Source organism: Glycine max, chromosome 13, assembly GCF_000004515.6.
Source record: "Glycine max cultivar Williams 82 chromosome 13, Glycine_max_v4.0, whole genome shotgun sequence".
NCBI classification, from domain to species: domain Eukaryota; kingdom Viridiplantae; phylum Streptophyta; class Magnoliopsida; order Fabales; family Fabaceae; genus Glycine; species Glycine max.
The window spans coordinates 703,571-730,461 of record NC_038249.2 but is presented as its reverse complement, the minus strand read 5'-3'; the positions used below and the strand labels follow the sequence as shown (position 1 = coordinate 730,461).

The 26,891-nt window shown below is 32.7% G+C and overlaps 2 protein-coding genes across 2 annotated transcripts; both read left to right on the top strand.

The window, feature by feature from the left end:
- The first annotated feature begins 891 nt into the window (after positions 1-891).
- Positions 892-7,537, top strand: LOC100784781 (calcium permeable stress-gated cation channel 1). The gene is made up of 12 exons (XM_003542113.5): positions 892-1,383; positions 1,940-2,259; positions 2,338-2,493; positions 2,890-3,025; positions 3,335-3,436; positions 4,052-4,168; positions 4,258-4,338; positions 4,829-5,169; positions 5,259-5,504; positions 5,819-6,143; positions 6,356-6,589; positions 6,978-7,537. The coding sequence occupies exons 2-12, from the start codon at positions 1,946-1,948 to the stop codon at positions 7,248-7,250; spliced, it is 2,325 nt and encodes a 774-aa protein (XP_003542161.1). The 5' UTR covers positions 892-1,383; positions 1,940-1,945; the 3' UTR covers positions 7,251-7,537.
- Positions 7,538-19,062: 11,525 nt separating this feature from the next.
- On the top strand, positions 19,063-22,563 carry LOC100783717 (probable serine/threonine-protein kinase WNK10). Its single transcript, XM_003542111.5, has 7 exons — positions 19,063-19,641; positions 19,740-19,777; positions 19,887-20,114; positions 20,617-20,837; positions 20,938-21,095; positions 21,234-21,636; positions 21,719-22,563. The coding sequence occupies exons 1-7, from the start codon at positions 19,591-19,593 to the stop codon at positions 22,474-22,476; spliced, it is 1,857 nt and encodes a 618-aa protein (XP_003542159.1). The 5' UTR covers positions 19,063-19,590; the 3' UTR covers positions 22,477-22,563.
- The last annotated feature ends 4,328 nt before the right edge of the window (positions 22,564-26,891 follow it).

The following is a 26,891-nucleotide window of genomic DNA, read 5'->3' as shown; positions in this document are numbered from 1 at the left end:
ATATTTTTATCCCTAATAATTATTCTATTTTGCTTTTCCTTCTTACTAAATTTTGTTTAGCATTGGATTTTTAATAAATCAACAATTTTATTTTTAGTTTTTAACACTTATTTTTAGTTCCTAATAAATTAACAAATTTTATGATTGTTCCTGATAAAAAAATTTCATTTGTTATTAGTAGGAACACAAAATTAACTAATTTATTAGTCGGAATGCAAAATTAACTAATTTATTAGGAATTAAAATAAAATATCAAGAAAAAACAAAAGAATTATTTTATTAGGAATCCAATGTAAAAAAAATATTAGGAAATAAATAAAAAAATTGAATATTTATTAAAAATTAAAAATATATTTAAGTCTAAATTAAATGTTTATAAATTAAAAATAAAATAAATAATTTAATAATATTTCGAAAAGTAAAAAAAGAGAATTAATATGATATTATGATATGTTGTCTTTATGATATGTTATCCATATGCGTGATATCTGCAGATTAATTATTACCCATTCAAAAACAAAATCATTTTCATATTGATTTGATTTATGAAATTCGTTCAGCGGTGACTGGTGAGTAAGGAATGGGATTTTGTGTACGTGGCCCATTTCTACGCAACCCAACACATTATCGACACGGATACGCGCTTCGGTAATTCGTTTTCCTTTAGCTCACCTCATCCCCAGTCTTACACTATTTTTCAATATTTTATTATATTGTTATTTTGAATGTCAATTTTTTAATATCAACGTCACAATCTCATAATTGTTTGCTTATAGCTATTTTTTTACATAAATCTATCGTCCACCCGTTACTTTCATTCACGTGCACAAATTCCTACGAATAATTCATGTTCACTTTTTCTTTTTTCTCTCAACAATTGAGAGGTAGAAATAGAAACATATTATTATAAAGATAAACAGGAAGAAAAAACATTGGAAAAAATATTAAGAAGCTGGATACTTGCATTGCAACTCTATGGTGTGTAAGTGAACATGTTTTGTCTAATCCTGCGATATTTTATTTTGCCGTTATAAAACTAACTGACTACAATAGTCCCAAGTTAAGAAGAAAGCTCTGGAGACAAAGAAAGCTCTGGAGACACTACTGTTGTATCACTCAGCGCCAGTGCCTTTTGTTTTGTTTTATGATTTTTCTCTGTGCGTGTGACTGTAAATCGTGAAGGAGGTGGTGGATGTTAACGTGATGGATTCCTGTTTCTGAACTCAAGAAGCAGGTGAGAGTGGCGTGTGTTGCACTTGTACTACCCAAAAAAGGTTCTTTGTTTGGTTTCCAAGATATTACAACTCATACACAAACTTCAAACAAAAAACACCCTTTCACCCTACGTTGCATCTTCAACTCTGCAACCTCGGAATTCTGTTTGTGAGTAACTCAATCTTACGTTCGTTGTTTTCTCATCATGAAATTGGCTGTCGTTATATTTATTATTATTTCTGCTGAGTGAAGGTGATTAAAACTTAAAATATAAGACTTTGACTTTGATAATGATTAGTTTGTCTCCTTTTGGTTTCTAATTGCTCGTTCAGGATTGTATGAGTTGAGTACTACTTCATTATTGAATAGGGAAGTTTAAGTTATGGACACAAGAAGTTAGGAGTATCTTATTGAGTTTAGTGTTTGTTATTAGCTCTGTGGTGTCATAAATCTGATGCTAAGGATATAAGATTTTGCAATTATAAGAAATTAATTGTTAATCAGTTTTTGAAAAATAATACGTAAAAAATGAAGAAAAACTCTTGTTTCAAGTTTTGCTTGTAGACTATGTAGATGTAGATAAACTGTCTATGTTCGTTTACTCATTTAATGGAATTCTAGAATAATATAAAAATCTTATTCAAAAAGCATGACCTTCTGGTAGTTAAATATTTCACTTGGAGTTTGGTTCAAAATTGTTTTGTATTAATCTAACTCTTTGCAGAATGAAATGACGACGCTGTCGGATATTGGAGTTGCTGCTGCCATAAACATTTCCAGTGCATTGCTTTTCTTTGTGGCATTTGCTATTTTGAGGCTTCAACCATGGAACGATCGAGTGTACTTTCCAAAATGGTATTTGAAGGGTTTAAGAACAGATCCAGTTCATGGAAGACCGCTTGTGAGCAAGTTCATCAATTTAGACTGGAGAGCATATCTTGGCTCTTTGAATTGGATGCCAGAAGCACTTAGAATGCCAGAACCTGAGCTTATTGACCATGCTGGATTGGACTCTGCTGTTTACCTGCGGATTTACTTGATAGGGTATGTATGAAGCATTAAGCGAATGACACTTCAGCAAATCATAATACTGTTCTAATGTTTTTTGTTCTTATTATGCAGGCTTAAAATCTTTGTTCCTATTGCGTTCCTGGCTTGGATTGTTCTGGTTCCTGTCAATTGCACAAGTACTGGTCTAGAAGGGGCCCAGATGAAAAACATAACCTCCAGTGACATTGATAAACTCTCGATTTCAAATGTCCATAGAGGATCTGAAAGGTTTCAAACTCTCCATTCAGTGCTGTTGCAATTCTGCTACTCCATCATTATTTGTTCTAGTATAGTCATTTCCAATTTGAACTGTCTCAGTGCCACATGTATACTTTGGCTAGTATGGTATATCCATGTTGCTTTAGGTTTTGTGTCTAACTAGGTGCTACCTTAAACTTATCTTAATTGCTTTGCATCTTCTATGTAGCTTCTGTTATATCTGTATTACCTTTAATTTAGGTTTCAGACAACATCACTTAATTCACCAAAATCTACTTGACTATTACTGATTCTATTTTCTATGCATCATCTCACTTGTTAACATTGTTACAGTCACTATTGGGGTGCATATTGATTACTATCTGATGATCTAATTTATCTACTAAATTTTGTGAATTTCCTCAGGTTTTGGGGACACATAGTAATGGCTTATACATTTACCTTTTGGACTTGCTATGTTTTGCTAAAGGAGTATGAGAAGGTTGCAACAATGAGACTTGGCTTTCTTGCAGCAGAAAAGCGTCGTCCTGATCAATTTACGGTAAAATGGTTTTGTCATCTTTCATTTTAAAAGAAATAATAATTACTATAATTTGTTCATCTTTGAGCATCTTTACAAAGAAGCAATGAATTCTTATTTGAGGTTTTAGATGTTGGAGGTGGTGCTATACTTGGTAGATTTCAGTTGCATATTTAACAGTTTTTTGCATCTTCTTGTATTACAACAGAGCAATCCAATTCTTGTGCATCTTTATACTCGGACAAATTCAAGAAAATTGTTGCAATTGTATTGAATTGTCATACACTAGTGATTAACATCTTACATATTTATACTTCAAAAAAATATCAGGTGCTTGTTAGAAATATTCCACCCGACCCTGATGAATCTGTGAGTGAGCTTGTTGAGCACTTCTTTCTGGTCAATCATCCAGGTCACTATCTGACTCACCAGGTTGGTTCCTCCAGTTTACACTTACACTTCTCAAATGGTATATTCATTTATTATGTTACTGATTTTGATATTATGCATTGAAAGGTTTCTATTTTCTAAGTTTCATCCTGTCCTACAAGGTCTCGATATCTTGAGGCCAGAAGTCGCTTTGTTATTGCATTTCACCATGTTAATTGAATTCAAGTTTACACTTTGAATGGAGTATACATATACATTATTAATTAGTGTTAAATGAAAACTGACATGTTTGATTTCAGAAAATGTTTTTTTTTCATTTCTTGTTTTCACTAGTAATTACAAAAAGTCATTTTTTACTTTGTTTTATATTTTCAATTATATGGGAAATAGTGAAAGCAACAAAGTGTAAACAAGGTGGTATTTTTGTAATTAGACATAAACAGTAACCGAAACAGAAAATGTTGTCTTAAACCATATAAACCCTAACTTTCCCTTCTATTTTCCTATCTTTTGACACCCAATATAGTGTTGTTCTTAAGACGGGTCATATTATTTTTTTTTGCATACAAATTTTGAAAACATTTAGAATTATCATTGTATTTTTCTTTTAATGGTAGAAGTAGTTTGTGTCAGCCTATTTATTTAACGTTTGCGCAGGTTGTTTATGATGCCAACAAACTTGCTAAGTTGGTTAAAAAGAAGAAGAAGTTGAAGAATTGGCTTGTCTACTATCAAAATAAGCTTGAAAGAACTTCAAAAAGACCTGAAATAAAGGTATTTAAATATAAATTGATATTCCCTCCGAAATTTATCATAACAATCTAGGTTTTACTTGAGCTTTCCCTATTGTATGTTTTTACCAGACTGGTTTCCTTGGTCTTTGGGGAAAGAAAGTGGATGCTATTGATCATCACATCACTGAAATTGACAAGTTGTCAAAAGAAGTAAGTATCATATATTTTCTTTTCTTTTAGAAATTTGATCACGTCGCACATGCTAATGATTTCTTAAAATAGTATTTTTCATGCTAATATCAATGCATTGACAAACTTTCGAAAATTATTCTTACATGGGAATCTGACTTGAATTATGCATAGTTCATTTTAGGCTAGGATTTCCCAAACATCCTGCTAGTATCTTTACTTTATCGCATGTGCTTGAGTTTTATTCTGCTATCATGAAGAAATTAATTTCTCATGTAGCAGCTTTTCTTTATCTATCATTTAGATTGAAACAAAGACTTCTCTGAATGCTCGCTAGAATTTGTGCAAATCAACTTTGGACTACAACAAATGATGAAGGAACTTGTTTAATTCAATTTCACTTAGGCCAGTATTTGCATAGTAGGTCATTTGTAAATAGCCATATTTTGATTTCATTGCTTTTGTTTTCTTTCTTTAAGAATTCTCTTGATGGTCAGAGGTGATTTTGCAGATTGTTGAGGAGAGGGAAAATGTCACAAATGATCCCAAGGCCATCATGCCTGCTGCATTTGTTTCATTTAAAACAAGATGGGCTGCTGCTGTTTGTGCACAAACTCAGCAAACCAGAAATCCAACACTTTGGCTGACTGAATGGGCTCCAGAGCCACGAGATGTATATTGGCGAAACTTGCCAATTCCATATGTTTCCCTCACTGTCAGGAGGTTAATCACAGCAGTGGCATTCTTTTTTCTCACTTTCTTTTTTATGATCCCCATTGCATTTGTTCAAACTCTGGCAAGTCTTGATGGAATCCAAAAAGCGGCACCATGGCTGAAGCCACTTGTTGACATGTAAGCCTAATCTCATGATTGGAACTCTCAAGATATAATTTCACTTGCATCACTGGAGATTACTCATTCAAACATATTTCATTCTGCAGCCCTTTCATTAAGTCATTCATTCAAGGTTTTCTGCCCGGTATTGTGTTGAAGCTATTCCTCATCTTCTTGCCAACAATATTGATGATCATGTCTAAATTTGAAGGCTATGGATCTATATCTTCTCTGGAGAGAAGATCAGCTTCTAGATATTATCTTTTCAATTTTGTGAATATATTCCTTGGGAACATACTTACTGGAACAGCATTTCAACAGCTGAGCTCTTTCATTCACCAACCAGCCAACCAGTAAGTCATTCAATATAGAGAACTTGGTTTTTTCTTCTTTGTAATTATTTACTTTGTAAATTGGCATTATTATATTTCCGGTGATCTGTGTTTTGCGTGCAATTTAGTAACCATTTGCTAGTACTCAATATATTATGTTACGTGAAAATGACAATAATTCTGGATTCACTCCTGCTATTAAAAAATAATGGTGTTATACTCTACTATGAAATACTCCTTTTAATCAACAGTATATTTACCATTATTGATCAAGAATTTGCCTTAAATTTATGCAACGTGGATAAAATTAAGCACTCTTGTAATACTTTTGGCAGATATCCTGTAACAATTGGCACTGCTATTCCTTTAAAAGCAAGTTTCTTCATTACTTATATAATGATTGATGGATGGGCCAGTATAGCTGCAGAGGTTTTGATGTTGAAGCCGCTAATTGTTTATCACTTGAAGAATTTCTTCTTGGTGAAAACTGAAAAGGACAGGGAAGAGGCCATGGATCCCGGGAGTATTGGTTTCAACACTGGAGAACCTCGTATACAATTGTACTTTTTGTTGGGTCTAGTATATGCTGCAGTGACACCTGCTGTTCTTCCTTTCATAATAGTTTTCTTTGGCCTGGCCTATCTTGTGTTCCGTCATCAGGTACAGAGATGTAAAATTTATAGTGAACAGATCAATGATGATTGAAGTTTATATGCACGTTTATGATTCTGGTGCCAGTGCCATTAATCATTCGTTAAAAATGCACACAACACAGTTAGCACCATAGTGGCTTATACATTAATCCCTATTATACATTAGCACTGATACATGAGATGAAGACCCTGTACCTTCTAATTGTTTTCCAAATGCAGATCATTAACGTTTATAATCAGGAGTATGAGAGTGGTGCAGCATTCTGGCCTGATGTCCATTTCCGTATCGTGATGGCACTTCTAGTCTCACAGATAGTTCTGATGGGACTCCTCACCACCAAGAAAGCTGCTTCGTCAACTCCTTTTCTCGTTGTGCTCCCAATACTAACCATATGGTTCCATAGGTACTGCAAAGGCCGTTTTGAATCAGCATTTGTTAAATTTCCCTTACAGGTATGCCAATTTGTCCTTTGTGATTAGTAATTCTTTGAACTGTTTGCTTTATTGGAGAGTCCCAGTTTCTGTTTTTGGCTGTTTATTAGTTAGATATAATTGAAACCATCAATATATAAGGTTTGTTCTATAACATGTACTCTTGCCAATTTACTATCTACGGTGTCATGACAAAGGTTCAGATACATTAAAATGATGTGCATGTGTTATATGGACTTATTATATGGTGAAATGGCTGCACTTCATGTATCATCACTTTAGTTTAATCTGAATCTAAAGAATAGATTTGAGCACACTGTATAAGTATCTTGTAAATCAATTTGGACTTGGTATACAAGTTTCCTCTTTCATGGAATTTTGATGTTGTCTTCCCGAACTATTTATGCAGGAAGCAATGATGAAAGATACATTAGAACGAACAACAGAACCTAACCTGAACTTGAAAGGTTATCTTCAGAATGCCTACGTTCATCCAGTTTTTAAGGACAGCATGGATGACGATGATGATGAGGAAGATATACTCAGTATGGACTTGGAAACTGAAAGTGTGACTGTGCGCACAAAACGCCAATCGCGAAGGAATACACCATTGCCAAGCAAAAATAATGATGCATCATCTCCTTCTCTGTCTGATGGCATTGGAAATCATCCAGAGCCTTAAAGCAAAATGAGATCACTGTACATTGGACTTTAGGCCATTATTTTCTCAACAGACTAGGATGATGTGCAAGTGCAAATATAGTAAGCTACATCACTTGACAAAGTTGAGGAAGATGGGTTGTCTCTTGTAGTGATTCCTGCTGAAGGAATTGTTTTGAAGTTTTTGCCAGGCCGACGAAATCGCTACACGTAGACTATCTAGTAGATATTTTTGTAATGCTTAGGATTTAGTTGAATACTAGTGAATTTGCTTCCCTAATAGATGAACAGAACAGGTTTTGTCTTTTATGATCCGTACATTATATTGCAAGTTACATAGATGCTTAGCACTTTTTTTTTGGTACTGCGTGTATCAGCTTTAGGCTTTGATTTGGTACAAGGGTGTGTTTCAGAAACAAAACTGCAAGATAAACTTAAGGAAAGATGGACAAATAGAGAAACTATTATAAGATTATCAAGTTTCACAAATTAAAACTATTTCTATATAAACTTAAGGAAAGGAAAAATATCATTCTTAAATATGAAACAAAGATTGGTTTAGTTTAGTTTACAAACAGAGAGTAAACCTTGAAAATACTGATAAAGCAATATTCACTGCATACAAAGTAAAATCCTAATAACCGTTGCCATAAACTTCTTCTAGGGCAAACACAAGAAAACAATTAATTATTTATTCCTTCAATTGGAAGAAGACTTTTCTCATAAATGATTATCTTTCCTCCTTTGATACCAAGCTCCTGAATCTTCTGGGTGCTAAAATCAACCAGACTAATTGATCATCTTTTTTTCTGAAGAATATACCGCCTTTCTTTTGGCTCCCACAAGATCCTTGATGCATGGGGTAGGGGCCAAGCATGAAGAGTTTAGTCCATAATTTCTTCAGGCCAACTTGACCCAAAATTGATATGCAAACAGTAGCTGCCTTTGTATAATTTGAGACCAAAGCAATGGATCCATTTAATACCAGCAAGTGTCTCCGCAGAAATCTAAAATCAAGAACGGTATCATCATCCATGATGTCTGAGGATATTTGTGTTGTAAAGAACAGCATAGTGCTCAAGTCGAAGGACACCAAACATTGTTGATCATCAGTCTCAGCTTCGTATTTACCCGACCAATGACAATTTCATCCAAGTAGACTCGGACACCCGCACGGCTCACGCAGTAATGACATAAGGCATATTAAGCTCAAGTTTCTTCCAAGAACCAGTTTTTAGACTATATATCTCCCATAAGAGCTCGCAAAACAAGGGCATTCTAGCCAAATTCGAAAGCATGGAATCTTGTAGTCATTCCTAGCACCGTCATAACCAAATCTATGATAAAGAAGCACAGAAGATATACATTAGAAAGAGAAACCAGAGGCTCGGAAGGAAGGAGCTTGAATTCTTTGGTAGCTGGGTTCCACAAAACAAGTCTTTTATAGCCTCGACAAAGGCAAAAAATGCCATTAACACTAGCACAATTCAAGATTTAAATAGAATGGTAATTCCCTTGAAACGGAGATGGCCAATCTAAATCTAATTTGAGCATAGGCATAGCAGTAGAACTAGAAGAGGGCAAATGCTGCAACACACGGTGTTGTCTTGGAGGTGCAGCACGAGGAGAGATGTATCATTGTAACAGGAATCACCGCTCAAGTACATGCTCATGAAATGAGGGTTTTCAAACAAGTAGGCCCATGATATGCACACGTTCAAATCGCTTTCAGAGATTTCAGTGGCAATTTTGATAGAATTGGGAAGACTAGATCACAAGGTATTTCTATTTTGTTTGACGTTGCCACATATTTGCCCGAGTTGGCTTTGACTTTGGCTTTAAAGTTGAAGGACAAAACAACTAGAATCCTTTGATTTTTTTTTTTTTTTTATAGAAAAAGATCTATAGTTATGTGGTTTCAACTCTTTCCATTTGACCTTGTCATCTTGCAAACAAAAACAAAATGCACTCATAACTATAATCTGTTGTAACCCTTTGATTTTTTTTCATAGCAAAGATCATATCTTATTTTTTTGACTTAATATCACTTTTGGTCCATTATGTTATGTTTCACCGTTGTTTCATTTTGGTAAATTAAGTTTTAAGTTTCATTTTGGTACTTTAGGTTTGTAAAGTGTCTCATTTTAATTATTTCTTTCAATTTTCATTAGCACACGTTAATGTCCTGTTAATATTTGAATTTTGAAATAATTAATTAACATATTGGTGGCTAAAACTCGTCATTATCTTTATTTTATTTTTAAAAAAACAAATAACCAAAATAAAATTTCATCCCTCATCCTTTTCAGTCTTCAACTTCTTAAACCTTCAACCTTCAACCTTCCACCATCACCCAAAACCCCCACCATATCCACCACACCACAAACTTGGCCCATGAACTTCACTCATTTCCCCAAATCACAAATGAAATACCTGGTGAATTCTGGATCTAGTCTCGACAACATGATCTAGTCTGCGAGTTCCAGATTTAGTCTCAATGTCCTCGTAATTGCCAAGCCCAATGACGGCGATGAGTTCTAGATCTAGACTCCAACGACTACCACGAGTTCTAGACTGAGACATTAGTGGGAACTAGAGCCTTCCTACGTGCTAGCACAGTGGTCGCAGTGGCACTAGAGAGGTTGTATCCAAAAGAGATATGTTCCAAGCCATATGGTGGTGGATATGTATTATCTTGCAACTTTGCAAATAGGTATGACCTCTGCCGTGCATCGTGGTCTTTGTCACGACTATGGTCTTCAATGTGCACTATGTTCTTCATCCAATTGGGTCACCGATGGTGGTCGCGTGTTCCTATGTCCACAGATTGTTGTACCGGAGAAGCGAAATGAGTGAAGTTCGTAGGCTAACTTCGTTGTGTGGATCAACTTTAAGTTGAAGGTTGAGACATTTCCTTTTTCCTTGCATCTATGCGTGTTGTTGGAAAGGCTTATGTTGCTATCCATTGATTTAGATTTGGAGGATGTGAAAGAAACAAATTTCCAGCCTTTGGGAATACCAACTTCTATTTTTTGTTCTGAACTTTGTCTTTCTAAACTCTGCTTTTTTGAACCTTTCTAAGCTACCTCAAAAAGATCTTCTTCTCTTTTCTTTAGGCTATATGCGCAAGGTGCAATGTTCTGAGTATGTTTGTTGATCCTTGTTCTTTCTAGTTTTTCTTCTAGATCTGAAATTCTTCTTTTGTCAAGTGTACTATCATATTCATCAAACACAACATGCATACTTTCTTCTACAACTTGAGCTCTTAGATTGTAAATTTTGTATGCTTGAGAAGATAGAGAATATCCAAGAAAAATTGTTTTGTTTGATTTCGCATCAAACTTTCCAAGGTTGTCTTTTTTGTTTAAAATATAACATGTACAACCAAAAATATGGAAGTATGATATAGTGTTTGACTACATATGGAAGTAGAAGAAATGTTAGACTTAAGTCTCTTGATATTGTTCAAGTGATGCTCAGAGTCAGAGTTTTCATCATTCTGATGTGCAGACTTTACATAGCTTCATTTTGAATCGTGATACTCTTCAAGTAGCCTCTGATGAATCTTTTGTGTAAGGCCTTGTTGTTCAGTATCTTGCCAAGAACCAAGTACTTATATGGAAGCAAACTTCATCATTCTGATAGGCTTCAAAAGATCTTTTGAGTTCTTAACTCTGACAATAGTTCTTTGAATCTTTCTAAGCATCATTCTGAGTACCTTACAATGAAAGAACACATATGATTCTTAAGGGAATAAACACTAAAACACTTAAGTAGAAATGTTAGCCATCACTTAAGTCCATCATCTTTTCAATTTGCATTGTTAATGGTTTGTCATAATTAAAACCAGGGATGTCTATTCAACAATCTTCCTTTTGTTGATGATGACAAACCCTTAGGAGCAAATTCAAGGGATGCTAGTAACTTTCTGGGTTTTACATTTGTTAGTTCCCCCTGGGAGTATACATTAGTTTTGTTTCATAAGGTGAGGCTCCCCCTCAAATCATGCATTATAAGTTATATCAATTAATTCACAATATAATGTAGAAAGAAAATAAAAAAGAAAACTTAGAAGAGTAACTATTCAATTAGATCAATTACACTCATACAAAGGATCATTACAAAAGATGTTTACAAATGAAATCTAAATTAAGCATAAAACATAATATGATCCAAAAAAAACTGACCCCTTGTTACCTCATTAGCAAGTGCACCAAATTGTCACAAGTAGTAAAGTAAAACGGAAGTCCGAATGTCAAATCCACAAGGACTTTGTTTGTACTTAGATTGGTGTAAACCCAATTTTCAAGCAAGGGATAAGGAATTAAAAGTGGAAAATTAAGGGAAAAGTAGAAGATAAAAGGACAAGAAAAATAAACAATAATTTGAATGTGAAAGATGACTTCAAAGTTTAAATTTGTTAGGGCCTGACATGCCTAATTACCCTTAATGCAATGTTAATGTATTTCTCTATTTGATACTATTTCAATTTCCACCCACATCTACTAAGATACTCAACCCTAATCTCTCACGTTGAAGAGTCTAATTTATCTATTCTTTCTCCCAAATCCCTTTGTAGAGATAAAACAGTAAATTGCATGAAGTTTAAAGATGTATGCATAGGCTAAACAATACCACTCTATCCCTAGCAATGATTTGTTTAGATGTCATTTCCCAGTTCTTTAGAAATTAAAAAAATCTCAATGCCTAATCCCTAAAGAGATGCATGGATGATCCAATCATACAAATAAAGCACAAGAAAGAAACAATAAAAACTGGCATTGTATTAAATAGATAATAAGGAAAAATTACATTACAAGGGCATTTAGCTGCTAGGCTCCCAACAATGGGGGTTTAGCATTTCATTGCCATGAGAGGTTTTACACTTTAGGAGCTGGTGTGGATAGAAGAAGAAAAAGGATGGATAATGGAAGAGAAGGGGAAAATGGCTAAAGATGGAGGGTTTCCCCCTATTTGAGATGCTTAGGTTTTGGATGTATTCATTAGAGAGCTTTGAGTCTTTGTTTGTCTTTCTCATTTGCCTCATACTCCTTTTATAGGCTTAAGGTAGCTTAAAATCCACACGACCTCGCGCTAAGCGCGCCTTTCTGGGCTTAGCGGGCAATCACGCGCTGAGTGTGACAATGTCTGGGCTTAGCAAGGCAATCATGCACTTAGTGCGGCATTCACGCTAAGCGCGCCTTTGGGGCTTCTTCGTGGGTCTTCTTCGCACTAAGCTTGGGATGGCCGCTAAGCGAGAAGACGTGCTGGGTCTGTCTTGTATGCTAAGCGAGCTATCCCAATCTTCAACTTTTCTTCAAGGCTTTTTCTTCAATTTTTTTGCATTGATTTCCCTCCAAAGCACTTGTAATTTTCTTCTTTTGTATCCCACTGGTAAAAAAACTAACATAATATTAAATTTCTCATTATTTCATTAAAAACAACAATAAATTAAAGGAATTCTAATCATTCTTAGTAAAAATTGACTATTAATTAAGCCCAAAATTCGCAGTTATCACCCCCTACACCAATCTCTCTCCCTTAACTTCTCCCCCTTTGTCATCCCACAAAAAACATGAGGGAGGTTATTGAATGATAAGCTAATCATGTTTACTAGGAGAGGAATTTTCAAATGAAGAGGATGAATAAGGCATGGTTGAAGCTTTTGGAGGTGGTGGAGGCTCATGCTACATAGGAGGCACTTTAGGAATTAAGGCAGGTCTTGCCTTATCAAAGATGCATTCCTCAAGTTTGAGGAATCATTCATAGAATGCATTCATAGTTCTCTAAAGTTGATCTACATTTGAGAAAAACAACTTTTGGTCAGAATGAAATGTCTTGACCTTCTTCTCTAAAGACGTGGGTTTATTCTCTACTGTTTTAGAAGGGGTTTAGTAGAAAATGGAGGAGTAGGAATATGAATGTTGGAAATATCCATAGAAACCTTGGGAGGTTCTATGTTGATAGACTCAGTGGGGAGAGGAGGAAATGGAATAGAAAAGGTAGAGAGTTCACCTAGAATTAGGCCAAGTCCATAAGCAACTTTGATAGAAGTGTCAAAGATTGGAGAGTTGAAGAGATTCTACATGTTCTTTGTGTTGAACATATAACCCTTCATAGATCCCACTGGGATCCTCTTACCAACAACAACACCTTGGGAATTCTAACCAATATCAGGAGTAGCTTCAACTTCTCTTCCTTTCTCAAATGACTCCTTTTTCATTTTTTCTTTCTTTGAGCTTTCTTGCTCCAAACTTGAGTTAACGGTCCTAAGTTTGGCAAGAACATCAACTATGTTCTTCACATTGAGATCATCTTGGATAGATTTAGGAACAATTGGATTTTGAACTTTTTTAACCTCCACACCCTTAGAAGGGTGGATATCTTCATTAGCTTTTTGAGAATTAGCCTTCTGACTCTCTTTTTCTTCTTCATTCTGAACAAACTTATCACCTACATTAACTGCCAGTACCTCATTCTAATGCTCAAAATGGACTTTTGTTTTCTTCTTCTCCTCTTTAGAAAGGTGTTCTATGGAAGCATCATAAGAACCATAACTAGAAGTTCCTTAAAAGGATCTTCTTCATTCACTTCAACTTCTTTCTAAGAGGGTTCTTCCTTTGTCTCTTCATTCTGAGCAGGCTCAGAATAGCCTTCAAAAAGGTTTTCTTCAGTAGTGTTTCGAGCACCTTCAAAATACCCTTTCTGTTTAGATTTTGTTCAGAGATCTCTTTCTCTGACACAGACACTTCAGGAGCAGGTGAGGAAATGGGCTTTTCCTCAAAAGATACATTCTATTCTATTACTTGATCCTTAATCTGAGGGATTCTCCCTGCCTTGACCTTCATTTTCTTGCTACTTCTCATGAAGTCAGCAAAAACCTCTGGTGATCTTTTTTTAAAATTTCCACTACTAAAAATACATGTTTTTATGACAGTTTTCTAACACATTCAAAGACGATGATCTTTGTGGAAAGACAGTTTCTAAAAAATCATCTTAGAAAAATTATTATTTTAAGATAATTTTTATGCAAATAACCGTCTTAGAATGATACTCTTCTAAGATGATTTTATGTTGAAAATTGTATTAGATTGTTTTTAAAAAAAATGAGAATTCTAAGACGGTTTTCGGAAAACCGTCTTAGAAAATAAACTTTCTAAGACAGTTCTCTGCAAAACTGTCTTAGAATCCTTGTTCTTTTTTTAAAAAAACAAAAAAATTTAAGGATTCTAAGACAATTTTTCAAAGAACCTTCTTAAAAGGTATATTTTTTAAGATGGCTAGAACGTTTTTTTTTAAATTAAAAATATTAAGAATTCTAAGATAATTTTTTCAAAAATTATTTTAGAATGTATACTTTCTAAGATGGTTTTTCAAAGAACCATCTTAGAATGTCTTTGTTTTTTTAAAAAAATTAAAAATTCTAATAAAATAATACAAAAAAAGAAAATTCTAATAAAATAATAGATGAGGTTAATAACAAAATTTCTATATTAATTCTAATAAAATAAGACAAACGGACAACCATGCTTACATAAAGTCGAAATTTTCATTATTTCCTGTACAAGCTTTAGAAAATAGGAAATAAAGTGAAAATATAAATTATTTTCTCAAATTTCACAGTATATTATTGAGAACAAAGAAGGTAAGATTCAATACTTTCAAATGATTTATCAGTTGAAGTAGAACTATCTTCTATAGTTCCTTTTTTTTCATTCTCCTCCTCTAGAATAATAGATTTAGAATGTTCATATGCTACAATTTAAGATCTTGTAAGATACAATTTTATGGTAGTAAGAGAAAAAAAAATCCAAAATAAAGAAAAGAAAAAGAGTCCAACCAAATAATCAGACACATAGCTGTTAACTTTCCAAACTGATAAAACCAGCTAAAGAAAACATCAACAAAGGCAAAATGCTACTCTCATGTTAAAACATTAAACATGATTTTAGATACGAACAAGAGGATACTATTTACATTATTTAATCTATGTTATTTTCTTAAGTAAACATATATAAAGAAATTGAGTGCGTTGTTACTTGATTTCTCACCTTTTTCTTTAAATGCTTGTTCTTTTCTTCCAATAGGATCCCCTTTATTAGCATAGATGAACACAAAAGAAACCAACAATCCTCAAAATTCTGAAGTGAGTACAAATTTAGATTCTAGAGATGCAGAAAACTTGATATTCATTAAAGTAAGCATTATTTAAAATTCATGCAACAAGAATACCTTGTACCTATACCTATCTAGCCATTACACTACAGAAAGGACCCTTTAACACACCTTCTAGAACAAGATCAGTCAATGTCATTAATTGAAATTCTTGGACAAGTGTTTGGGTCATCCACTTCCACATTAGGAGAAGGTTCATTGCCTCAAAATGCATGGTCAAATGGAGTTGGTGCTTCTTCATTTGACCATGGAAACATTTTTCCCATTTTTCCAATGCTTCTTCACCTATTTGTGACTGAAGCAAAACAAAAATATGAAAAAACAACAAGGCATAAAAATTGTAGGCTAATTACTTACTTGGAGAAGGGAAACACTAAATAAACCAATCTTAGCAAAAGTGATTGAAAATAAAGCTTTATCTTATATCTATTAAAGTCACAATAATAATTGTTTTATCACATATCACTACCCACTACAAAACAAACTAACATTTATCAATATATATATGTGTAACATATGATGCATATATTGAAGTAATAACATTTCAAGCTTAATTTGAAGAAAATTAATAGGAATTGTAGACTCCATTTGATACTTATTATTCAATACACTACTTACCTTGTTGTAAGTAGCCATCATAACCAAGGTTAGAGACATTAAGCAATAAAGTATGGTGGTTATAAGAACTCAACCCACAATTGCAATAGGTGGGCTCTTAGAAGGATCTTTGATCTCCTCTACTAAGGTTGAAGTTGAGTCATAGCCTATATAACTAAATTAGCTGGTGGCAGCTCCATTTACAACTCCTTTCACACCAAAAGGTACTAGTCCTTTTGGACTCACCAAGTTTTTGGCACTTCCATTGCAATAACCAACAACAATGATAAATCCAAAGGAAATCGCATGGAAGACTGTCATGATGAGGTTCAATATGGAGCTTTCCTTAGTACTGCAATAAATCGAAAATCCAAGTTTTTGTAAATGTTATTTTATTAAATTCAATTTTTTTAAAAATTGTTTATATTATTTAATTTTAAAAATGATAATATTTTTGGTTTAATAATTTATTTATACCATAATATATCATAAATAAAATACATGAACAATAATATTTGCTTAAGGAAAAAGCTGAAGATTAAGGTATATTGGAATAATTTTGTTTGTTATGATCTTGTTGCCGACAGATTCCACATTTTTTCCTTATATCCCGTTCAATTTCTTCATCTATTGGACAAAAATGTTTCCAGTCGTTCGATTTCAAATCGCATTGTCATTCAAATGGACGGAAAAATTAAACGGGGTATCAGGAAAAAAAATGTAGAGTTTGTCGAAAATAAGGCCATAACAAAAAAATTGTCCAAACATACCTTTATCTTCAACTTTTTCCTTAGACAATTTTTTTATTTATTTTAAGACTATTAATAATTTATTTTAAAAATTGTTTTTTATCAACAATTATTTTTTTAAAATTGTTTTTCATCAATATATTTTTTTAATCACTTTGTCTTTTTATATTTATTTTAAGACTATTAATAAATTATTAAACCAAAAATATTATCATTTTAAAAATTAAATAATATAAACAAAAAATTATTATTTTAAATTAAATTTAATAAAATAACATTTACAAGATAAAAAAAAAACGCAAGTGGGAAGTCGGATTGACCCAACCCGACTTCTTAACTAAAAAAAATTAGTGTATTTTAGAAATTTAATTGAAAAATAATGTAAATTGAGGATTATTATGAGAGAGAGGTAATGTATATTGGAAAGAAAAAACCTAGATATAAATATATTTTATGAATTTATTTCATATAAAATTAAGTTTTAAAAACAAATTAAGTTTTCATACTTTTTCAATTGTATGTTGCTTAAACTAATAATTTAAATTATGAATTTATCAATCAAGAGAGTTTAGTTTAATTTAAACAAATGAAGTGAATTATTATAAATTTTTAATAATATCTTCTTTTACTATCATTAATTTTTTTTATCTATCTATGAAAACTAGAAGATAATAATCTAGCCTCTAGAAATTAAATTTTGAAAATAGATTAAATTTTGAACACACTTTTATATCTATACCAATAGATAAATGGAATAAGAATTATTTTATCCTTCAAAACTTAGTAATAGATACTAACTAATGGAAACCTTTACTTTCCTCAAATTTGCCTTTGTTGTGCAGAGGCCTCTCTACCGGCATGGAGCGTTGATGTAGAATATCCAGAACGAGATTCGCACCGTCGATACCGGAATTCTCGCCGCCATTCGCCAACAGGTGTTCATATCTTCATTTAGTGTTCATCATAAAATTGCGAATTTTAAAAAAATTAGAATTAATTGAAAACTTCATAGTAGTGTTTAATTACTAACATTTATTAGGAATTGCTTTAATTTTTTTTGTTGGTTTACATCGTTTTTATAGTTTTTTTAATACTTAGGTTTCCTTTATGTAGATCAAAGAAAAAGAAAATAAAGATTGTGTGTGTCATGTGTAAGATAATGTTAGAATAAAGACATGTTGTATTATAAATATGAAAATAATTGATGTAAAAGTTTTACAATTAAGAGAAAGAAAAGAAAGATATAGGATAATTAAGATAAAAAAGAATTGATTACTAATTTAAATTATTTATTTTATTTAAAAAATTATAGTATATATTTATGTAATATTTATTTATTCAATTTTACACAGATTGTCACATGTGACATTACAGTTAAATTTAAATTACTTCCTTAACATATGTTATCCTATTGCATTTGAATTTGAATTATATGTTATCTTGTTAATTTGTGATAATACATTTAAGCATATAAAAAAAATTGTGTCTCCAAATTAAAAATAAACATAATATTGATCAATAGTCAATAAATATTTTACAATATATTTAATAAACTTATAAAAAATGATAATTAAAATGTGAATTGAACAAGAGAAATTATAAAATATCTCACAATTCAATAATCTTCTTTAAAACATTAATCATGTTTAAATTCATCCAAAGATTTCATATATTCTAAACTAATTTAGTAATTTATGTTATTTTGTTAAAAGTAGGTGACATATTTTTAAATATAAAAAAGAAAAAAAAGTACAAAAAATTAAATAATGAAATAAAGAAAAAAAATTAACAGTACAGAAGCAATTATGGAATATTTATGATAGAATTATTGAGTTAAAAAAAATATAGATACAATTATAATATTTATTTACAATTTTTATTATAAATGATGGTAAATAGTAGAAGTATAAAAATATTCTCCTTCTATTCCTATTTATAACACCCAAGTTCACAATATAATTTAATAATTAATTTTATTAAGTAGTTCTACTATTATGTAATTATCGTGTATAATAAAAAAATCATTACAATATATTAAATTTAACACAACAAAAATAGGATAGCTTAATAAAAATGTATTAAATTAAAAAAATCAACTCAAATTAATATTCACATCCATTATAATATAAGATGTATTAATTTTAGCATAATAAAATTACAGAAAATATTAAATTTAATGTAATAGAGATGCATCCACAAGACGCATGCGCTTGTGCCAGTTTTGACAATATCCATTCGACGATATAGGGCTAAATTGTAAATAGGATATAATGACATGGCTAAAAATAAAATCTTATGGTAAAATTAAAATTTGAATGAAGTGTTAGTTCGAGATATTTTTTTAAAAGAAAATCATATATATCGCATCTGATAAAGAAAAGCGTACATCCGATAAAGTGCATCGTATCGTGTTCGGTACTGTTGTTGGGTTCCCGAAGGAAAAGGAGAAGGAAAAGCATCAGGTCAGGGAATTAGCGTGTGTGCGACCGACTTCTCCTTCCATCCTCTCCGGAGTTGTGTGGAAATAAATCATCAAATCATACTGAGGATTGATTCATTAATTGAATTAGAATTAGGGTTTGTGGTGAAGGGATGCAGATAGAGGTATGCTCATGGGTGGGTCAATGATTATGCGCTCCCATTCTTCTTCTTCTTCCCCTTTCTGCAACAACTACAAAATGTCTTCCGTCGAATGCCGATTCCGATCGGCGTTCGATTCGTATTCCGTCGCTTGCGAGGCCTTCTCTGAACCTCAGCCTTCCCCTCTTTGATATACTCTCTTCTCTCCCTCTCCATCTCCATCTCTGCGCCGCCGCCATCGCCATCGCCATCGCCATCGCCATGACCACTTTCCACGTTGTCGAGAAAGATCTAACCTCCAGATACGCGCGGGTATCTATGCTATTGCTGCCTTATTCTTATTGTTTATTTTATCATTATATTTATCATTGCGTTTCTGTAATCGATATAATTGCTTTATGCTTCTTCAGTACGATGAATTGTTGGGGAAAGGAGCCTTCAAGACTGTGTATGCCTGCCTCTCTCTCTATAACTCATCCATTCCTTTGCCGCTTTTATTTATTGTTATTTATTTTGAATTTGAATGTTGTTGTTTTTTATATGTTGGATTGGTGCAGATACAAAGCGTTTGACGAAGTGGACGGAATCGAAGTTGCTTGGAACATGATCAGCGTTGAGGACGTTGTGCAGACGCCGCAGCAGCTGGAAAAATTGTACTCGGAGATTCACCTGCTCAAGTCCTTGAAACACGACAATGTCATCAAGTTGTATAATTCTTGGGTCGATGATACCACCGGCACCATCAACATGATCACCGAATTGTTCACCTCCGGAAGTTTGAGGCAGTTGAGTTTATTTATTTTCCTATAAATACTCATTCATTTTAGGGTTTGGTCTGTTGAATTTGATTGTCTGATTGAGATGAGTGTCTCCATTAATCCAAATCACGTTTTTACATTGAGATGAGTGTCTAATCCTATTAATTTTTATCCGGTAGACGTGTGCCAAGGCCCAAGGATATTTACATTGAAATGTGGTTTTTTTGTTGTTGTTGGAGAATGTCAGAATCGATTTTCTAAATTGAAAACAATCACGGGCTCAGCCTTTTGCTTTCCTTTTCTCATGAGTTGAGTTTTTTGAATTTGTTCTAAACACTAAGTGCTTGATTGATTTACGGTTTGGTAGATTTGATGTTGTTGACATTGATCAAATTTGATTGAGATGTGAGCCTATGCTAATCTGAATCACTTATTTACCTTGAAAGTGCAAGAATTGATGTTTTCACTTTAAAACAAATAGGGGTTAAGCTTTTCTGCTTAACTAAGAATGTGGATCCTTCATGTGCAGGTACCGGAATAAGCATAAGAATGTGGATATGAAAGCCATCAAGAACTGGGCGCGTCAGATTCTCCGCGGCTTGTGCTTTCTGCACTGTCACAGTCCTCCTATTGTTCATAGGGACCTGAAATGTGATAACATTTTTGTCAATGGGAATAGTGGACTGGTTAAGATTGGAGATCTTGGATTGGCAATTGTCATGCAGCAGCCAACTGCCCGGAGTGTCATTGGTAATATGTTTGATTTCTGATCTTGTCCTGAGGTTTTTGCTCAATGAAACCTTGTAAATTAAATAGAAGATAAACATTTAACACTCTTGCTTGGTAACAGGTACACCGGAGTTTATGGCCCCAGAGCTTTATGAGGAGGAATACAATGAACTTGTTGACATATATTCCTTTGGCATGTGCATCTTAGAAATGGTCACCTGCGAGTACCCGTACAGTGAATGTAATAATCCTGCACAGATATATAAGAAAGTTACCTCTGTAAGTCTGCTGCAATGGAGTTAATTAAATATTTCGTGCTGTTTTTCTCTTTCTTTCTTTCTTTATTTATTTATGCTGATTTATCTTGTTTTTTTGTTATTAATCATTTGATTTTTTTATTTTTTTTTTTACTTTCAGGGTATAAAGCCTGCTGCTCTTGCCAAAGTAAATGATCCTGAAGTGAAGCAATTCATCGAGAAGTGTCTAGTTCCAGCATCTATGAGATTGTCTGCATCTGAACTACTGAAAGACCCATTCCTTGCAACTGAAAACACAAAGGAGATTAATCATGATATACTGGAGCTGCCTAATCCTCACACCAAATTGGTGAATCCACCAACATGTGAGCCTCATCCCATGGAGATAGATTCTAAATCCAGGCGTACTTCACCTGGCTCCTCCATGGGAAGAATTGAAGAAACTTCTCAAGTTTCATTTTTTGATCTTGTGAGGATGACCGAGAATAACAAATTTATGCTAAGAGGGGAGAAAAATGCTGAAAGTACAATTTCACTCACACTGAGAATTGCAAATGCTTGTGGTGAGTTACGTTCAGATGTATCTTTTTTTCTTTTACTGTGCAATATGCAGATACATATGCCTAATACTTAATATGTCTCTAGGTGGAGCGAGGAATATCCATTTCCCATTCTATATCAATTCTGATACAGCAATTTCCATTGCTGAGGAGATGGTGGAACATCTGGAACTCACAAATGAGGATGTATCTGTCATTGCAGAGCTAATAAATGACATGATTGCTAAGCTTGTCCCCAACTTGAAACCCTTAAGTGAGAAACTCTCATCCGGAACAGATCAATTGTACAGGCCTTCTTCGGAAGTTCAGAATGGTGAACAATTCAACTGCCACTGGCCATTACAATCAAGTGATTATGATATGAAGCCTGTGTTTAAGGATCTAGTTCACTCATGGCCTGTTGACGGGGATGATCTGGAGAAACAAGAATCTGTTATGTCAGATATATCAGTGGAGTGTGGGATTACAGTTGCCTCAGATTCTAAAGTTGTAGAGCCTGACATTTTTATTTTTGATGAATTCTGGGAGGGGTTTGATGCATTCAATTCCACTTCAGATGTCAGGTTTTGTGGGCAAGAGGATGGACACAAGAATCAATCAGAGAACTCATCAGGCTCTTTAATCAATTCATGTTGCTGCCCATTCAAAAACTTTGACATATCAAGTATATGTTCTCTTACTCTAGCTGACAAAGATCCTTCAGAAGGGCTGCGGTTGGAAATTGAAGCAATAGATACATACTTTGAACAACGCTTTCGTGAGCTTGAGATGATGAGGGTGGCAGCCATAGAAAGTTTGAAGAGGAGACATGGCGAGAAACATACCTGTGATGTGATGCATTAGGATGATTTTCTTTGATTTTTTTTAAATATGCAATTTTTTTTGCATTCATTTACATCATTTGATTTATGTTAAGAGTGTGTTTGGATAGAGAATTTTAACTAAGGAAAGTAATTTATCAGAGAATTTAAATTTCTGTAATATAAAATTCATTGTTTAGATTTTTTTTCATGAAGAATTTAAGTTTTTGGAATTTTAAACAATTAAAAATGTGAAATTTCAATTTTCTTTTAAAAGATGAGAAATTGAAATTCTCTTCTTGATAAAAGAATATTTTAAATCGTTCGCGTATTTCTTTTATAACCTTCATCCTCTTTTACTTGAAAGTTTTCGAAATCCTGTTCTCGAACTCACGACTCTTTTCTCATGATTTTCTTTTTCAAAAAACACCGTTTGAGCTCGTGGAACATCAATCAAGTGTGGGCGTAGGAGGATATGTAGAACTGTACTCGTCAGCGCTGGCCTGAGTCATATCTTGTGTCGTTGACTGAATATTGTGGTTGAGTGTGGTGTTGTATGTCATCGTGTCTCGGTTCCCCTGCGACTTTCCATGTCGCATTAGTATTCTTCTCTTTGGAAGCACACCAATTATATCTTATCTTCCCTTTGCATTCATTTTCTTTCACCTTCACAATTTTTTTTATTCAAACACAATTTTAAAAATAAAATAATTTCAATTGAAATATTTGAAATTTATCAAAATTTTAAATTCTGTCATCCAAACCGTAATTTAAGTTAAATGACATTACATGTTAATTTGTTGCACCTTATAATTGCCAAAGCCACGTTAAAGGCTACAATCAACTAGAAAATGCTCATGCAATGCGTTTTCAAGTGGTTCTCTTTCGGCATTCATATCTTTCACTTGGCTAATTCCTCCTGTGACCTATTTTTCCTTTCAACAACCCTATTTCATTGAGGTGTCCTACGTGAGGAGAAGTTGTGCAGAGTTATGTTTATCACGAAATAGAAGGAATTGGTAGTTTTCTTTTGCATATGCACATCAAATAGAAACATACACTTGTTCAATGCATAGTAAAGTTTCTATCTATCACTTGACAATGTAGAGAGAAGAGCCAAATTTGTAACTCATCGCAATTTGATTACCAAGGCAAGGGTATGGCTCAAATGGAGCAATGATCAAGGTATCAACTCATGTACTAAGTTCGACGTCCACTATTCCCTCCCAACCGTTTCGTTCAGGCTCACCATAATACACACGTACTTTTCGTTTATTATCATATTGATATAAAAAACTTGTATGAAAGTTTTGGTGACTATCAAAATTTCAAAATTAATTGCAACAACGCAGCCATAAGCTGCGAGGATAACCCGTGGCTTCCTTTAAACTTTCACATGGCCAATAAATGAGTTTGAAACATCTGATATCAAGAATGTAAAGAGATTTTTTTCTTTTTACATTCTTGATATCAACAACAAAAACAACCTGTAGAAGACTACAAACAGTTTTATTTGGTTCTTCAAGAGGGATTGAAGCCTATGCTTAGATTTCAAGATTCATAGTTTGCGTTTTGATGATTCCTCTCTCTTTTGTCCTCTTTCCTTAGTTTGTTTCTTTCTATTTGTTCATTGTAATAATGTTGAATGTTTTAATAAGACAGGGGATTCATACTATTTTATTATTTGTTCTTTAAATAACATAAATTAAAATTTAATTCCTCTTGTGATAGAAATAATCACTCAACATACATTATGAAAAATTAGAGTGTTACAATTTCTCCTATCTTAAAACCCTTTTTAAGAAGTGAAAAGTTTGATTACTTTTACTTACCGAGACAAGTATTTGAATATCTAGGAAAGTATTCGAATAATTCACCAAGACTTGGAAATTTGATTTCTAAGACAACTATTTGAATATTCTAAATGAAAAGTATTCAAATCTTTTTTTCTCAGAATAAAAAAATATAAATTGATTAAATGGCTTTGAAATTTGCAAAAAGAACGAACTAGTATAAATTGTTTGTGTACTCTTGTTAACTCTTTCTTTCTTTAAATTCGATAATTGAATATAACAAAAAATGGGTAGTTAAAAATTAAATTGTCCTTGAACAACGAACAATAAATCCTTGATGAGATGTTTTGATTTTATGAAAATGTTAGCTAATTTTGTTTAGCTTTCCCATTTAGCTTATTGAAATAAGCTAAAGTGAAACTATCATTTGTCACTTTCATATGCTTAATCAAACACCTTAAAATTTCCACAAAAGTACTTATATTATAAGCCCAAAAAAACTCTACCAAAGTTATTCTAAAGGTTCTTAATGCGTAAAAATAATGTTTGCATAAGGGTAAGTGTATCCTATCCAGTAGTAACAACAAACTAAAAATTCGATTATCAAACCTTAGAGATTAGTTGTATTCCCAAATAGTCAAAATTATTAAAGTAAGTAGTCTAGATAATTAAGAGAAGATTTAAGTATTTTTGGTTTTTAAAAGAAAAACATGTAAACTATTGCAAAAGAGAGATTTAAGTGATTATAAAAGAGACTCAGAATTATGATTCATTAGTACCAATTTTTCCCAAATCTCAGTTCTAATGAAGTTCCTTGCCCAGTTAATTACCAATTTCCAAAGTCAACCAAAACCTATGATCAAGGTCGAAGGATGTTATTCGCCTTAAATCAATAATTGAATGGTCATGGATATATCAATTTAAGTGAAAGGATATAATCAATTCTAGTGATGACCAATTAAGGATTAACTAATCTATCGGAGATTATCCAAACAGTTTGATCATGCAATTTGGTATAAAATATTCTCTACCTAAGTCTACCCTACATACGTAGATGATCACCAATATATTCGATTAAGAACAAGATTGATCAGTTTCCAATTAAACAATGAGAATAAGGAAGAAAATTAATTAACATAAAACACTAAGAAATCTCACTAAGAATAGATAAAGGGATACAATTCAGCAATTACATTATAAGCCCTGGACTAGGGTTACTAAAACGCACTATTCCACTAATATAATAAAATAATATTAAAATAACAAAAAACCCACCCACCCCCCCCCCCCCCCCCCCCTCAGCTTAAAAACTCCCCGAGAGCTTTACCCCCTCCCTCCCATTTCCCAAACTACCGTTTTCTTTTTTTGCTGCAGCAGCCCACCCCCTCTCAAACCCTCTCTTCTTCCCCAACAAATTTAATCTCTCAATCTTTCACTCACCTCCTTCCATGGTTCCGAAATTTTAAAGCTTTTTGCATCCTTGGGCTTTTCCCGACACGTGAAGGTGACGAGAGAAAAAGGGAAACACTACTCTTTTCCTTAGGTTTTTCTGTTTGATCTTTTTACGGTAAATATTTATAACCAATTGTGTTAGATGAGTATGTTATTGCACTGATTAGTTATGGGCTATGAGAAAAGGGTTAGAAACTAAATATTAGGGATTATTGTGGTTTTCTCAAAATCCTAGGTTTGCTAAAATTGGGGATTTTGTCTAATCCATTGTTCCATTATTTTAAATGCTTAGATTCGATGGAAAATACAGTAGTTGATCTTCCCAACAACAGTGGAAGACAGTGATTGTGTTATTTAGGTGAGTAGCTAATCTACCAAGCGACATTTTTAAAGTTCCTTTAGGAGAAGCAATTAAACTTCGAAATATATATGTATATTCTGTATGATCTTGGAAATTTATTTTGAGGTTTTGATGATACCTATAAGGATGAATGTTGAACTAATTGTTATATTATTTATTGTGAGTTCATGATTATAATTGTCGTTTGCTACAACGAAGAGATAATATAGCCTATGAGTTGATTTCTCATAATATAATTATAATTGTCGTTTGCTACAATGAAGAGATAATGTAGCCTATGAGTTGATTTGTCATAGTATAATTATAATTATCGTTTGCTACAACGAAGAGATAATGTAACCTATGAATTTTTAAAATGAGACATTCATACATATTTGAATTTTATAAGTAGTTTCTTTAAACAATTTTTAAACAAATTAATTTGTCTATATGTAAATATATAGTTATTATATTTTGTAATGATAGTTTTTAATATATATATATATATATATATATATATATATATATATATATATATATATATATATATATATATATATATCTCTCTCAAACATTTGTTGTATGTATAATGTCACATATATATATACTCCCATATATATATATATAGGTATATCTAAATATATCTTTTAGTAAGGGAAAAGATAAATTAAATGATTTTAAAATATTAGATTGTTATTTTTATTTTGAAAATATGTTAGTATAATAATATATTAGATTGGTTAGAGATAATTATAATTAAAGATAATAATAATAGAGAAAGAGGTGCGTTACACACATTTCAAATACGTATAATTTTTTATATGGGGGGAGATATCTCTTCTCTATTAATATACAGCATAAAAACAGTCTCTC

Coding starts and splice junctions, on each gene's coding strand:
- LOC100784781 (XM_003542113.5), top strand. CDS start 1,946: ATGACGACGCTGTCGGATATTGGAGTTGCTGCTGCCATAAACATTTCC. Junction 2,494..2,889: donor GTCCATAGAGGATCTGAAAG/GTTTCAAACTCT, acceptor GAATTTCCTCAG/GTTTTGGGGACACATAGTAA. Junction 4,339..4,828: donor TTGACAAGTTGTCAAAAGAA/GTAAGTATCATA, acceptor GTGATTTTGCAG/ATTGTTGAGGAGAGGGAAAA.
- LOC100783717 (XM_003542111.5), top strand. CDS start 19,591: ATGACCACTTTCCACGTTGTCGAGAAAGATCTAACCTCCAGATACGCG. Junction 19,778..19,886: donor AAAGGAGCCTTCAAGACTGT/GTATGCCTGCCT, acceptor GGATTGGTGCAG/ATACAAAGCGTTTGACGAAG. Junction 20,115..20,616: donor ACCTCCGGAAGTTTGAGGCA/GTTGAGTTTATT, acceptor CTTCATGTGCAG/GTACCGGAATAAGCATAAGA.